The sequence below is a fragment of the Sminthopsis crassicaudata genome, chromosome 6 (assembly GCF_048593235.1).
Source record: "Sminthopsis crassicaudata isolate SCR6 chromosome 6, ASM4859323v1, whole genome shotgun sequence".
Classification (NCBI taxonomy): domain Eukaryota; kingdom Metazoa; phylum Chordata; class Mammalia; order Dasyuromorphia; family Dasyuridae; genus Sminthopsis; species Sminthopsis crassicaudata.
The window spans coordinates 184,905,121-184,920,681 of NC_133622.1; the positions used below are offsets into that span (position 1 = coordinate 184,905,121).

Below are 15,561 nucleotides of genomic sequence, written 5' to 3' on the forward strand. Positions count from 1 at the left end.
AGATTCCTCCCTTTGTCTACTCACTTGGAGGAATTTATAGGATTCATTCCTTTTTTTATTTTATCTGCCCTCTTCATGTGTGACTTAACAATGCTGAGAACTAAATAAAAAAAAACTCTGAAACTTTAACTTACTATAGTCTGTTTATAATGTCTAAAATATCTCCCATCTTAGTATTCGATATTCCATTTAAAATTTTCTTCCTTATAATTGAATAGGAATTATTAGAAATCAGATTCAAATTCTGGCTGTGGGGAGAATCTGGAATTCAAAATTTTAAAAACAAATGTAAAAAATGTACATATTTAATTGGGGAAAATAAAAATATTAAAAAGACAAGAAGACAAAAAGAAAAATGACTGAGCAAATAAAGGAAATAAAAGTTTGTTCAGTTTAACTAGAAACCAACTGGAAAATAGACCATGTAGAAAAGTATTTGAAGTGCATCAATTGATTGTGGAGGATCTTGTATGCCAGGAAGAACAATTTTAACTGTTAAATAAACAATATGACATTACTGAAGTGTTTTAAACTGAAAAGTGATATATCTTTGTGTAACTGGGATGTGCCTATTGTGACTGGAGGAGACCAGACCATGTTCAGTTTTATCACCCTGTTAACATATGCATAAGAAAAAAAAAGTCTGTTAGTATTTTGAATACAGTGGAAGCAGGAATTCTTTTGCAATAACTTGGATGACTTGGCAATGATCATCTCTAGGGTGATGGGAATAATTTGTGGAGTAGAGAAATGTTGCAAAAGAAGAATTGATAGGACTTGGTAATTAATTGGTTATGGGGGATCCATAGCTTTAGATTTCCCTAATGCCCCCTAAGTTCTCCCCTAATTATTGTATCTATTCTATTCTTAAAAACATATCATAGACACTCATGATCTTTCTTGGCTAGCCTAAGAGGCTCTTTGAGATTAGTCATTGCTTTTGTGTTGTCTTTGTAGCCACAGAAGCAAATAAATGTGTGTGTGTTTGTATGGACATATATGTGTTTGTGATTTAGCATCTGATCAGCTCCCTTTCCATGAAGTGAAATCTTGCCATCATGAGACTTTGGGAGAAGTATAAAGCCAATGAAAAAAGTTTCTTCATATTTGGGACATTATTTCATCAGTACAGATATCAGTGATTTAATTTTACAACTGAAGAAACAAAATGAGCTTACCACAAGCTTCAACTTCGACATTTCTCCCATTGCATTATATTATCTCAACCTCCAGTCTCAAGCATTTGCTACTGAGAAGTTAATGAGTTCTTAGGATGAGGGAATTGGAGAACTTCTAATCTATCTCCTTTTTACTGAGCAAGGATTTCAGTTCTGGAGGAGTTAAGTGATCCAGGAATAAAAGAGGCGACTTGGGCTTAGGGCAGGGCCTGGCCAGGACTCCATTATTATATGAATTCTCTTCAGTGTCCTGAGTCCATTTCCCTCTTCTTGGAAGGGAGTTGGCTGGACACAGTCTTAAACACCAGGGAGCTGCCAGAGGAAGTACATTAATGAGCAGGGCTATTTATTCAATGCACTAATAAGTAATAGGTCTGACTCTTTTGGGTACCATCTCTTACCAAGCATAAACAAGGATGAATAAAAGAGTCTCCGTGGGCAGGCGGTTTTCTTAAGTGAGTCCCAGAAGACAAGTTGGAAAGGAAAAAACAAACAAACAAACAAACAAAATACCATCTCACCTCTGTAATAAATCAACTATCCATACTGGCCCCTCAACAGAGGAGTCTTTGGGGAGATAAATACTGTGGGTGAGCTTATGGTGCTAATTTAGGGAAAGGTGCTGCTATTATGGAGAAGCACTGTCATGAAAAAGCAATAGCATTGGAGCCAGGAGACCTGGGCTCCATTCTCACCTCCAGCACCCAATAATCTTACCATCTCAGGCAGTCATTTATTTAGTCACCATAGGTTTTTTTCTACTCCTGCGAAGTACAGGTTTTGTTGTTGAAATTGTTGTTCAGGAATTTCCAGTTGTGTCCAACTCTTGGTGATCCCATTTGGGATTTTCTTTGTAAAAATACTAGAGTGGGTTTGTCATTTCCTTCTCCAGTTCATTTTATACATGAAGAACTGAAGCAAATAAGATTCAATTGCCCGGATGACACAGCTCAAAAGTTTCTGAGTGTGGTTTTGAATTCAGGAAGATGAGTCTTCCTGACTCCAGGTCTGGCACTTTATCCACTTTGCCAACCAGCTATGCTTAAATTACCCACTTCAGAGGGTTGTCAAAAGAGTTGTCATTTTTTTAATAAAACTTAAAATATCATATAAAGATGTTATTAGATATTTTTCAATATAATATTAATAATAAAAGGCATTGTGCTAGATCTTGGGAATGATATTTATGTAAGACGGGTCCTTAGTGTGATAGAACTTAAAGTCTGGTATTAAATTTCTAGTAATAATAACTTGAATTTAAGTCATACTTTATAATTTGTGAAATGACCACTATGAAATAGGGATGGTGAGTATTATTATTCTCATTTGATGGATGAGCTAACTGAAGTTCAAAAAGGGAATGTATCATGCCTAGGTCATATGTTATAGACAGAGTTGGAATGCATCATGGCATAGTAGAGTTGGATTTGTTTTTTAAGAGACATGGATTAAATTTGAGCAACTTACTGCCTTGCAACCTGTGACAAATACATTGATTTTTCCATCTGTAAAAAAGAGACTTCTAAATGAGTTAGCATAATATGGCAGAAAGATCATTAGACCTCAGTAAGAGAGACCATGCCCAATCTGTGTCCTTGGACAAGTTTAAAATGTATTAAATTCTTTCTATATTCTTCTAAGTGCTTTGTCAAAGCTAACCCTCGAACTCAAGGTGCTTGTATTTTAATATGGAAGACAACATGGAATGGATAGATGGATTCAATGCATTAATTAATGGGTAGATGCAGAGCAGATGGGAGAGATCCTGAGAGGGAAGGCATTAGGGTCTGAACAGACTAAGAAAAGTCTCTTAAAGAATGGGGGATTTGCAGAAAAAGAACTCTAGGAGATGACTATGGACCACTACATAGAATTCCCAATCCCTCTAATTTTGTCCGCCTGCATTTTGGATTTCCTTCACAGGCAAATTGTACACTATTTCAAAGTCTGATTCTTTTTGTACAGCAAAATAACTGTTTGGACATGTATACATATATTGTATTTAATTTACACTTTAACATATTGAAAATGTATTGGTGAACCTGCCATCTGGGGCAGGGGGGAAGGAGGGGAAAAATTAGAACAAAAGGTTTGGCAATTGTCAATGTTGTCAAATTACCCATGCACATATCTGGTAAATAAAAACTATTAAAAAAAAAAAAAAGAATGGGGGATTTGAACTGGGTCTTTAAGGAAGTCTTTATCACCTAAGAGGAAAAACATTCTGGGATGAGCAAATTCCTTGACTTTTCTGAGCCTTAATTTCTTTATTTATAAAATGAAGAGTTAGTATCTAAGATATGATTTTTGTTATTAATAGTCATAAAATATTAACATTGGAAGAGACATCAAGGAATATCAAGTCTAATCACTTTCATTTTGAAAATAGGGAAACTCTATCCCAGAGAAGTTGGTTGGAATTTGAACTCAATTTGGTTGTTTTTTGTTTGTTTGTTTGTTTTGTTTTAATTCCAAGTCTAATGCTCTTTGATTTCTGTTTAATCCTGAATGAATGGGGAGTCCAATCCTAGCTCTGACATTCTACATTGTCAATGTAGACAGTGTAGACAATTTCTGCCATTGTTTGACTTCTCTATTTCCTGAGAATTCTGGTCTTTGCTGGAGAAATATATACATTTTACCTCTTCTTTTCAGATGTTCAGGTTACTGTCCAGGGCCTATGCCAATGTTCATCCCATGATGATGGACAAATCAGAGAATAGATGTGGCGGCAACTTTCTGAAAAGGGGCAGTATTATCAACGGTGCTGACTGGTATAGTTTTACAGGAGGTAAGTCTCCCTATGGTAGGTTTAGTGGAGAGGAAAAGGTTTATTAGAGGGATTTCTGGAGGGTGTTTTAAAAAAAGATTGCAAGATGGAAAAGTCATACCATTCTACCTTTCAGAAATGTCTCCTGGGGCAGCATTCACAGATGGTGCAGTGACTAGAGCACCAGCCCTGGAGTCAGAAGGATCTGAATTCACATCCAGCCTCAGACACTTAACCCTTACTAGCTGTGTGATCCTGTGCAAGTCACCTAACCCCAATTGCCTTGTAGTAAATGACAGTGTAGAGACTTTTTTTCCCATTAAACAACTCTCTTTCCCCCCAAATGTTATACATCCTAAACTTTATTATCTGTCACATTATTCTAGCAAAGTTTGCAACAGAATTGGTTTTGATTCCTCATGCTTTCTCACACTCTACTTTCATATTCTAGTCAGTTACTAAGTTTTAGCATTCTACATCTAAAAAAATTTTTCAGACAATTATTAGCATCTTTCCATCCTACTTCAGATCACAATTACCTGTCATCCTGACTATTGCAATAACATCTTAATTGATTACTTTTTATCTTATCCCTCCCTTTCCAATCCATTCTTCACAAAACTGTTGAATTTAGTTTTCTAAAGAAAAGTTCCAATCATGTTACTCTCCCACTTAAGAATCTTCAATAGCTCCCTATGGCATCTATCATTAAGACCTTGCTCAATTTGACATTTAAAGCCTTTCCAGACTATTATCATGTTACTCCCCTACATGTTCTCCATGTTCCAACCTATCTGACCTAGATTTGCTATGCTCTCACCTTGAAGTACCTCGCTCTGTTTCTATTTTCCTTGCCTAGAATGCATTCCATCTTGTGCTCCACTTTATACCCCTGAGCATCCTTCAAGGCTCAACTTAGATGCTCCTAACCATGGGAAACCATCCCTGGTTCTTTTAGTTGTTGGTGCTACATCCCTCCTTAAATTATTCTTTGCTAACTATCGATTTTGCAGCTTCCTACAGAACACCAAACCCCTTAGGAGCAGAGACTTTTAAAAACCATTTTTATCTATATCCCCAGTGATCACATGTTGAGGTTGCCATCATCTCCATTTTATAGATAATGAAACTGAGGCTTGGAGAGGCTGGATGACTTTATATACAGGATCCTATGACTTTGCACGTAGGAAGATAGTCAATCAATGGTTGTTGCTATTATTCCTCATTACTTCGTTCTTAAGAGCCATACCATGAAATGTTCACCCAGGAATTTTGGGAGTTTGAGTCCCACAAATAACTTTGTCTTGCTAAAATTTCTGTGTTTTTCCCTCCCAAAATCAGAATGATTTTTACATTTTAAAAATAGGCATTTAAAAATAACCCATCTACTTTTTGAGCTTTAGAGAAGCTATTGAATTGTAACAGCAGGGGCAACTAGTTAGTCAATCAACATTTATTTATTAAGTACCTGCTTTGTTCCAGGTACTGTGTTAAATGCTAAGGATACAAAGAAAGGCAAAAAATAAAATAAGAATGCTGGTCATTCTCTTGGATCTTGGTGCCAAATCTGATAATCTTTGTACCTCTTGCTTGTTAACTAGGCCTAGATCATGTCTAATTTCTCTTTTTCCCCTCTTGCTGCATGTAGGTATGTCAGATTTCAATTATCTTCACACCAACTGCTTTGAAATCACTGTGGAGTTGGGATGTGTGAAGTTTCCCCCAGAGGAAGCTCTCTACACACTCTGGCAACACAACAAAGAATCACTCCTGAATTTTATGGAAATGGTATTGTATTATTTGCCCTGCTGGATTTGTTTCCTGATTTTCTTCATTGAAATTCTGTCCCAAATATTGAATTTTCAGACTCGTGCTATTTGTGTGGTCTTAGAATCCTAGATTATCAGAGATGAGGACTTCAGAACAAGGAATATATGAACTGAGAGGACCCTTTAGTATTTAGAATATGTCAGAGTTCAAAGGGACTTTAGAACACAATGATGGAGCTAAAAGACAAGGATCTGGGTGTCTTAATTTCCAGTATAATGCTTCTCTTGGCCTTTGTGCAAAAGCTTTTGTCATATTTTTCTCTCCATGTTTTATATAAGATTTTATAGACCAGGCTTCTTGTAGTCTTAAAGACAGGTAAAAATAAATAAGAGCACCCAAATCATCCCCTTTGATGAATGAAAAAATGTTTTTCTTGGTCCCACCTCAATACAGACCTCACTGACTACAGTAGCAAAAAGCCTGGAGCATAATATATAGTTATTAGCATTGTTTTACTTTCCTTGTTTATGGGTTTTGCCAGTGACCTCCTGCATCTCTCAGAAAAAATAGTGTCATAAAATAATGATAGGCCATCCAGACTGCCAAACTCATTTCATTTTATGGCTGTCTAGTGAAAATGAGTTTTGCAGAACCCAAATGGGACTGGACTTGCTCCGTTCCTATTGTGCCTGAAGGTTAGGGATAAAAAGATACTAATGGGCAGATACTGTAAAAGTCTATGTTATAGCATCTTTAGAAGAAACACAGACCCAGGCCCGAAAGCACCCCATCCTCCTCCAGATAAGACTGAGTAAATTATTTCTGATAAAGAATAAGTATGCCATAGCCAATTGAAGCCCTTTCCCTGTTGACGTTGGCCAGATTTTCATATTGAGCTCATAAATATCCCCTGGCTACCCCATGGAAACACATCTTCAGGTCCATGCTGAAAGGCTCTAATTGTCTGTTCTCTTTGAAGATTTCATTTTATCCACAGTTGATGAGGAAAAAAACCCAAGCTCAAGAACACAGTTCTCATAGAAGACAGGATAGTGCAATGCAAAGGGTAGAAGTTCTGCACTCCTAGATTCAAGCTCCAGTTCTGGTGTTGTATGTTCTTGAACAAGTAACTGAACTTCAATCTCTTCATCTTTAAAGAGCGATGCTAAAATTTTCAATATTTCACTCCTTGGAATGTGATGGGGAAAACCACTATGAACCTTAAAATGATATGGAAATATATTAAGTTGTAATTATTAGTAATTGACATCTGTCCAATGAGTGAAATATTTTTAATAAGAAAGGCTTGTCCATTAATTCAAAGTTATAGTATAAAGTCTTTTAAAAGTACTGCAAATGAGTTATTTATTTATAAAATTTGACCATTAGCAAAAATATACATATATATTTTTGTGTCCCATATATATATATATATATATAATATATATATATATATATATATATATATATATATAATATTCAGTTATTTTTAGTCATGTCCAGCTCTCCATGACTTCATTTAGAGTTTTCTCAGCAGATAATGGTTTGCCATTTCTTTCTCCATCTCATTTTACAGATAAAAAAACTGAGGCAATCAGGGTTAAATAACCCTGTAATTATGCCCAAGGTCACTCAACTAGTATATGTCTGGGGCCACATTTGAACTCTTGAAGGTGAGTCTTGCTGACTCTAGGCCTGACACTTCATCCACTGCATCATCTAGCTGCCCAAATAGACCTATCAAGAGTAGATTGCATTCTTATACATAGTATTCACTCAGTAAATAGTCAATAGATTGAATGTAATGGAGATTGAAATAACATTAAGAAGTCTCTAGTCAGGCTTTGGGATTCTATCCTCCATCCTGTTTGCTCAATAGTTTTGTTGTTGTCGTTCATTCTTGAAGAGAACCAATGACATTAAAAGGGTGATATCTTGACTTGAACGTGAATTAATTAGACCTGAGGGAGGCAGAGCTGTGCAAAGCCATTCATCTTATTCTCTCCTCCAGGGTCATCAGAATGCATGGGTCAGGATGACTAGCAATAGTTTTGGCCTTTTTAAACTAAGTCTTTTCAAAGTTTGTCTCAGTTTGTCTGAAGCAACACCCATTCAGTGATTAAAGAATAGGTAAGAATTGAGGCAAAAGATGGCCTCGTTTGCTTTCACAAATGAATTGATTTGGGAATTGAAGATCTTTAGAATTTCAGTAGTTTTATCACGCTATTGGATGAAAGCTTTCAGGCTTTTAGCACTTAGCACAGTGCCTGACACATGATGGATGATTAATAAAATACTTATTGAATTGAACATTAAATTAAATTTCAAACTTTTGGATAATATGAGGCTTGGTAACCTGTGTAACAAATCAGATTATGTTGGAAGGATGTAAAAATAGTTCAGAAGACTAGACTAAAGGGCCAAAACTAAAAAGTATAAATTTCTATGCTTGGACTGGGGAAAAAAAAAAACTATTTTAGTGCCAGTTAAGGGAAATGAGGCTATGAAGACATGCATATGAAAAAAAAGATTTTTGTATTTTGTTGACTGGACGCACAATATTTTTTTTCCTTGAAATTTCTAATAGCACTTTGTTTGGATCTCTTCACTGTCCTTATCCCAAACTACCTGTACAGTATTATTTGTTTATGTGTACAATGTGTCATTCTTCTCCTCTCTCATTAGATTGTAAACTTCTGGAGGGCAGGAATATTAGCATTTTCCACCTTTCATCTAGCACTAGAGGCACATACCTCACTACTAAGGGGACTCCCTCCAATGAGGTAGATAGAATTTGGATACTAGTCTTTGTGGCTTACGATTCAGAAAAATACCTGAAATGCTGCCATCAGGATGTATGAATCTATTCACTTTGGTCCATTAGGACAGAGAGAAATGAGTTAAATTTTCAGAAATGCAGATTTGGGCATTTACCCTGTATCTGAATAAAGGAAGGCCATGTCTTCACTCCAAATGTCTAGGTTTTAGCATTTTTTATCTTTTCCTTACTAAGGAAATTAGTAGTCTGAGAGAGCATGGGCAAATCATTCAACCTCTCTACATCTCACTTTCCCTCTTTGCAAAATTAACTGATTGGACTAGTATCTCTGTAGCTCTGCCAACTCTAAATACAATCACTTTAACTACTTTTAATTCTGAGGGAATATTAGTTAGAATTAGATTTTTTATAGCATATATTTTTCTATGCATCCATGTCGATGCATGCATACAAAGCAACATGGAATAGTGATTAGGGCATTCGACTGAGAATCAGGAAGAGCTGAGTTCAAATCTTGCCTCAAACATTTAGTGATTGTGTGACCCTGGACAAACCATTTTAGTTTTTCTGGGCCTTAGTTTCCTCATCTATAAAATGATGAATTTGAGATGAGCTCTGAAGTCCTATCTAGCTCGATGATTCTCTGCTCTTCCCATGTGTGGGAAGGGGGTAGATACATAGGTGGAAGGAAGATTTCATAGAGGTTGGCCATAATGCCATCTGAAAATCATTCCTCTACTTTGTATCTTTTCAGGTACACCGAGGAATTAAAGGTACAGTAACAGATAAATTTGGAAAACCCATCAAAAATGCACGCATCCTGGTCAGAGGAATCCGCCATGATATTACTACGGGTATGTTTCTTTATTGTACATCCTAAACCAAATTTGTGTGTTTCAATTTAGTGGTTATATTAGCCACAATAACAATATTGGATTTTTAATATAATCAGAATTTATTTGTCCTTCAATGGTCACATCACAACCCTATAACACTTCTCCAGGTAGTTGTAGCCCTACATTTGATGGTGGATGACATGAATAGGCATTTGAGCTGAGCTTCTAAGGGCATTTTAAAGGTATAAATCACTTCAGTGGTGTCTTCCAAGGTTTGCCATGAGGTGCCATGGAGAATCCTTAGTTTGAATTCAGAAGACTTACTTCTGTGAATTACTAGCTATGTAATCTTGAGTGGTCCCTTATCCCACCCCAATTCATCTGAGTCTCTTCAATTTCCTCTTTGGTAAAATGAGAACACTGTACAAGAAAACTGCTAAGCTTCTTTCATGGTCTCAAATTTATGATCAAAAGAGTTTTGGGAATGAGAAAACACATTGTTATTCCCATTTTATGTACTCAGTTTTTTTTTCAACTTCAAGTTATTAGATGATTTGTTCAAAATCACATGGGTAATATCGATTAGTGATAAGATTGGAATTTTCTCATTCCCAGGTTTCTATACCTTTTTACTATATCATGCTCTCTCCCTTATTATTAGTATTAATATTTTTGCTGAGGCAATTGGGGTAAAGTGACTTGCCCAGGGTCACACAGCTAGGAAGTGTTAAGTGTCTGAGGCCAGATTTGAAGTCAGGTCCTCCTGGCTTCAGGGCTGGTGTTCTATCCACTGTGTGCACCTACCTCCCCCTGTCTCCCCATTACTAAAGGCAAAAAACCAGCATTTGTATAGGACCTATTATTTTCCAGGCTCTGTGCTAAGCACTTTACAAATGTTATCTCATTTGATTCTCATAACTTTGTATAGTAAGTTCTATTATAATTCCCATTTTATAGTTGGGGAAACTGAGGCAGAAGTTAAGTGACTTGCTCAGGGAAATACAACTAGAAAATGTCTGAGCCTATATATAAAGTCAGATCTTCTTGACTGCAGGCCCACTGCTTATCCACTGAGCCACTTAATTGCTTCATTTTATTGCTGTGTTTCTTCATCATCATCTGGGATACCATGAAAATTCTGAAGTTCATAAAATAATAATATTAATAATAGATTCTATTTCTATTGTCCTTAGTAGATTCCAAAGCACTTTCTTTTTTTATTATAGCTTTTTATTGACAAAACATATGCATGGGTAATTTTTCAACATTGACCCTTGCAAAAACTTCCATTCCCTTTCTTCCCTCCCCTCCTCTAGATGAAGGTAGTCCCATACATGTAAAATATATTAAAGTATATGTTAAATACAATATATGTATACATATTTATATAGTTATCTCGTTGCACAAGAAAAAATGGATTTAGAAAGAAGGTAAAAATAACCTGGGAAGAAAAGCAAAAAGCAAGCAAATAACAGAGAAAGAGTGTAAATGCTATGTTGTGGTCCAAACTCATTTCCCAGTGTTTTTCACTGGGTATAGCTGGTTCTGTTCATTACTGATCAATTGGAACTGATTTGGATCCTCTCATTGTTAAAGATAGCCACTTGCATCAGAATTGATCCTCATATGATATTGTTGTTGAAGTGTATAATAATCTCCTGGTTCTTCTCATTTTACTCAGCATCAGTTCATGTAAGTCTCTCCAGGCCTCTCTGTATTCATCCTGTTGGTCATTTCTTATAGAAAAATAATATTCCATAACATTCATATACCACAATTTACTCAGCCATTCTGCAATTGATGGATATCTATTTAATTTCCAGTTTCTAGCCACTATGAAAAGGACTGTCACAAACATTTTTGCATATACAGGTTCCTTTCCCTTCTTTAATATCTCTTTGGGATAGCTACACTGCTGAATCAAATGGTATGCACAGTTTGATAACTTTTTGAATATAATTCCAAATTACTCTCCAGAATGGTTGGATCCATTCACAACTCCACCAAAAATGCATCAGTGTCCCAGTTTTCCCACATCCCCTATAACATTCATCATTATCTTTTCCTGTCATCTTAGCCAATCTGACAGGTGTGTAGTGATATCTCAGAGTTGTCTTAATTTGCGTTTCTCTGATCAGTAATGATTTGGAACACCCTTTCATATGAGTAGAAATAGTTTCAATTTCATCATCTGAAAATTGTCTGTTCATATCCTTTGACCATTTATCAATTGGAGAATGGCTTAATTTCTTATTAATTAGAGTCAATTTTCTGTATATTTTGGAGATGAGACCTTTATCAGAACCTTTAACTATAAAAATGTTTTCCCAATTTATTGCTTCCCTTCTAATCTTGTCTGCATTAGTTTTGTTTGTACAAAAGCTTTTTAACTTGATATAATCAACATTTTCTATTTTGTGATCAATGATGATCTCCAGTTCTTCCAAAGAATTTCTTTATAGAAACCTGTGAGGAGGTTCTCATAAATATTGATTATCTCCATTTAACAAACCGAAAAATATATTCAAAATGATAGAATGATTTATTTGCCTGTGATCATATAGGAACTTAGTGTTGTAATAAAGATTCGAACTCAGTTCTTCCAGTCCTCATCAGTACCTTTTCTAATATGCCATGATACCTGTGAAAGTTTGTTGTTGTTGCTGTTACTTCCTCCTAAATTCTCCCTTTTCCCCTATTGCCAAGGGTGTGTCATTTGGCCTATGACCTCACAATGGCTCCCATTTTTTGTTTCCTCAGCTGCTGATGGTGACTATTGGAGGCTACTGCCCCCAGGTACTCATATTGTCATCGCCCAAGCCCCAGGTTACACCAAGATGATCAAGAAAGTTACCATCCCCCTTAGGATGAAGAGGGCTGGCAGGGTAGATTTCATCCTTCATCCTTTAGATCTACATCCCAAGAAGTTCATGAGAGGGCCACGGAGAAATGGCTACAAGCGCCATGACCCTCTAGAGGATTTCGATCCCCATGCAGAAAGCAATGGAGACTTTGTAGGTGAAAGAAGGAAACCTGTACATGATGGAGGCAAGCCATGGTGGTGGTCCTATTTCACCTCTCTAAATCATCACAAGCCCACCTGGCTCCTCAAATATCATTAGACTCATCTATTCCCATGTCTTGTTATGCTCGTCTCCAAAATGATCCTTTAACCAGCCTGCATGGTGGGGTATCATCGCAGCGATCATCTCAAGAATTAAATAATTGCAAATAGGAAAACCCAAATGCTAATTTCTCCATTTTTTTCTGTATTATATTTTTTGTCATTTTCTGGTCCTCATTGGATTGACTTTCATTAAAAATGGTTGTATCTGCCACCAAATATGATAAAAATTCTCCTTGACTCTACTGTGGTACATTTAATGATGATGATACTTCAAAGTATCTGTGATTTTACAGGTGAGTCTTTGGGGTTAGTCGCCAACCCAACCTCTTAGGGTTAATCTAAGGTTTTCATCAAATAAGAAGTATAGAATTCCAGAGTTGGATGGGACCCCTGAGGACACTGGCATTAGTGAAATCAAACATTTTATAAATGGAAAGTACTATACAAAAATCAGTTACCACAATATTTATTGTCATTTGAGTTCGACTAAGGTTCTTCTTTTATGTGTCATTGTGGAGGCAACTTTGGATTTCAGTGAATGTACCAGCTCTGCCAGATCTTTGGACTTCCATAGACTTCTAGCTTAGGCCCAGAGATGACCTATGTGTTTATCCTTCAACAAGCAGCCTAAGTTGAGAGTCTTAATTTTTCATCAATCACAAGTACTTACATAAAGACTATCTTCAAAATTATGGAAACATCATAATCTACGTGAATTAAGGGAATATGTGAGCCTGAAAAATCATAGATATTTTGAAGAATTTAAGTATCATCATTATTGAATGTATTGAATAAGTATTGTCAGTGTAGGAGCTCCCACCACCATGAAAATAAACTCTTTCATGACTTTAGTTTTAGCTGTCTCAGAGGTTAAAACAGTAAGTGACTTGTCCATGATAACATAGCTAGTAGGATTCAAATTCCTTGAGAATCAAAAAAACTTTGTGAGGTAAGTACCCTAAACTATAAAATGTCATTGATGGAAAAGAATTTATACACTGACTTAGAGTTTTAGAAAGTTTTACACAGAGAGACTTGAATAAAAAAAAAGGCAGAATATCAGAGTGGGAAGAATATTGAGGTCATTGACATTTTAGTTCGACCCTCCATCTGAAACAAGAATCCCTTTCATTGTATCCCTGACAAATGATCATTCAGCTTCTGATCAAATATCATCAATAAAAGGGAGGTCATTATTAAAGGAGTTAACCATTCCGTTACTGTGCTATTCTAATGATTTGTCTCCCTGTAACTTCAGTTACTTTTTGTTCCACCCATTGGATTAAGAAGAAAAGTCTAATCTTCTTTACTTTCAATATTATTCAGTTTTTTTTTCTTCCATGACCACGTTGGGGATTTCCTTGGCACAGATATTAGAGTGGTCTGCCATTTCTTTCTCCAGTTCATTTGAAGGATGAAGAAATCAAGGCAAATGGGGTTAAGTGGCTTGTGTGATGGTTATACAACCAACAAGTATCTGAGGCAGGATTTGAACTTAAAAAGATGAGTTCCTCATTCCAAGCCCAGTACTCTATCCACTGTACCACTTCTCAATAAACCATTAGCTAATTGCTATCACAGCAAACCCACTTCTAAACCTTTTCTTTTTCCAGGTAAATATTCCTGTCTTTTTTTTTTTCATCTTACAGGCACTCCCAGAGAGAAGAGATTTGTTGGAATACAGTGTGCCTTTTTTAGATAGATACTACTTTAAAATTGTAAAAAGAAAAAAAAAAAAAAACAAAACATCCCTGGCATTTTTTATGAGGACCAATTCTCCCCACCTCCTCTTGGCTGCAAATCTAATATTTTCAGAGCTTGTTCTCTTCTAACTCACGCATTATGGGCTTTCACCAATAATATTATACAATCAATTACTCAAATGTAATTGATTAGTTGACAGCCCCATATTTTACTGTTCTGCTTAACCATCTAATTCCACATGAAGAGAAGCAATTGCTATTAGATATGGATTCTCAGCTGCCTACTGCACTTTTTATCTACAGACTTTTTCGTTTAGATTAAATTTTGATGCAATTTATGGTCCCTCTTCTAATGTGGTTCTCGGATGATTTTGAAAGGATATTTTATATTTTAGTCCCTCCTGTGATCTATTGCAGATGATATATGTCAAGGAAATGATAAGCAGGAAACCATTTTGATTAAGGACATGAATTGGCTTTAGACCTCTGTGTTATATTTATTTACTTTTAATTGGGGATGAAGATAATTTTTTTGTCATCAGAAAGGAGTTTCCATAAATCCCCAACCACCCTATTAAGAAGCAGAGTAAGTTGTTCATTCTCTTTCTTTTTGTCTCTGTCTCTGTCTGTCTTTGTCTCTCTCTGTGTCTCTGTCTCTCAGTTTCTCTCTCTATCTCTTTTTCTGTCTGTCTCTGTCTCTGACTCTTTGTCTCTTGTCTTCCTATATTTTTTTTTCCTCTCTCTCTCTCTCTCTCTCTCTCTCTCTCTCTCTCTCCCTCTCTCTCTTTCCCCTTCAGAATATACATCTCAACTTAAGACCCCCCCCAAAAAAAAGCATGGAAAGGATTTAGAAAAATAAAAAAACAAGCAAATAAGCAAAATCCAAGCTTATCTAAATGAGAAATAACTCTAAAATGGAATCCATAATCTTTGCTCCTCCCATCAGATGAGCAGGGCTGGCAGAGAGAGAGAGACAGATTTTAGTTCAATATAAGGAAGAATTTACTAATAACTTGAACTGTCCCAAAATGGAATGGATTTTTTTACAAGGAAAAATAGTTCTTATTCAGGTAAATCTTGCATGAGATGACTTTTGAAGTCTTTTCAAATGATGAGATTCTCTTTTTGTTTTTTTTGTCTTTGTCAACAGAACAGTCTTTTACCAACAGTCGCTTACCAATCATCTAGGCCTGGAAATTTGGAAGCATCTTAGATTACTCCCTCTCCCTTGATTTTTACATTCATTTAATTATCATGTCCTATTGACTCAGCCATGAAAGTATTTCTCACATGCTCTCCATCTTTATATCTATTAGACTAATCTAAGTTAAAAGTTCTTATAACCTTAACTCCTAACATCCTACATTTCACTTTGCACACACATTTATTTTGTACACT

At 35.9% G+C, this 15,561-nt stretch overlaps 1 protein-coding gene across 1 annotated transcript in view; it reads left to right on the forward strand.

Annotated features, from left to right (window-relative positions):
• CPZ (carboxypeptidase Z) overlaps positions 1-12,673 on the forward strand; it is a 61,008-nt gene extending 48,335 nt beyond the window's left edge. Inside the window, exons 8-11 of the mRNA XM_074272779.1 lie at positions 3,834-3,969; positions 5,597-5,736; positions 9,252-9,351; positions 12,094-12,673. Of these exons, the coding sequence (XP_074128880.1) occupies positions 3,834-3,969; positions 5,597-5,736; positions 9,252-9,351; positions 12,094-12,455 (738 nt within the window). The 3' untranslated portion in view covers positions 12,456-12,673. The remainder of the gene's footprint in view (positions 1-3,833; positions 3,970-5,596; positions 5,737-9,251; positions 9,352-12,093) is intronic.
• The last annotated feature ends 2,888 nt before the right edge of the window (positions 12,674-15,561 follow it).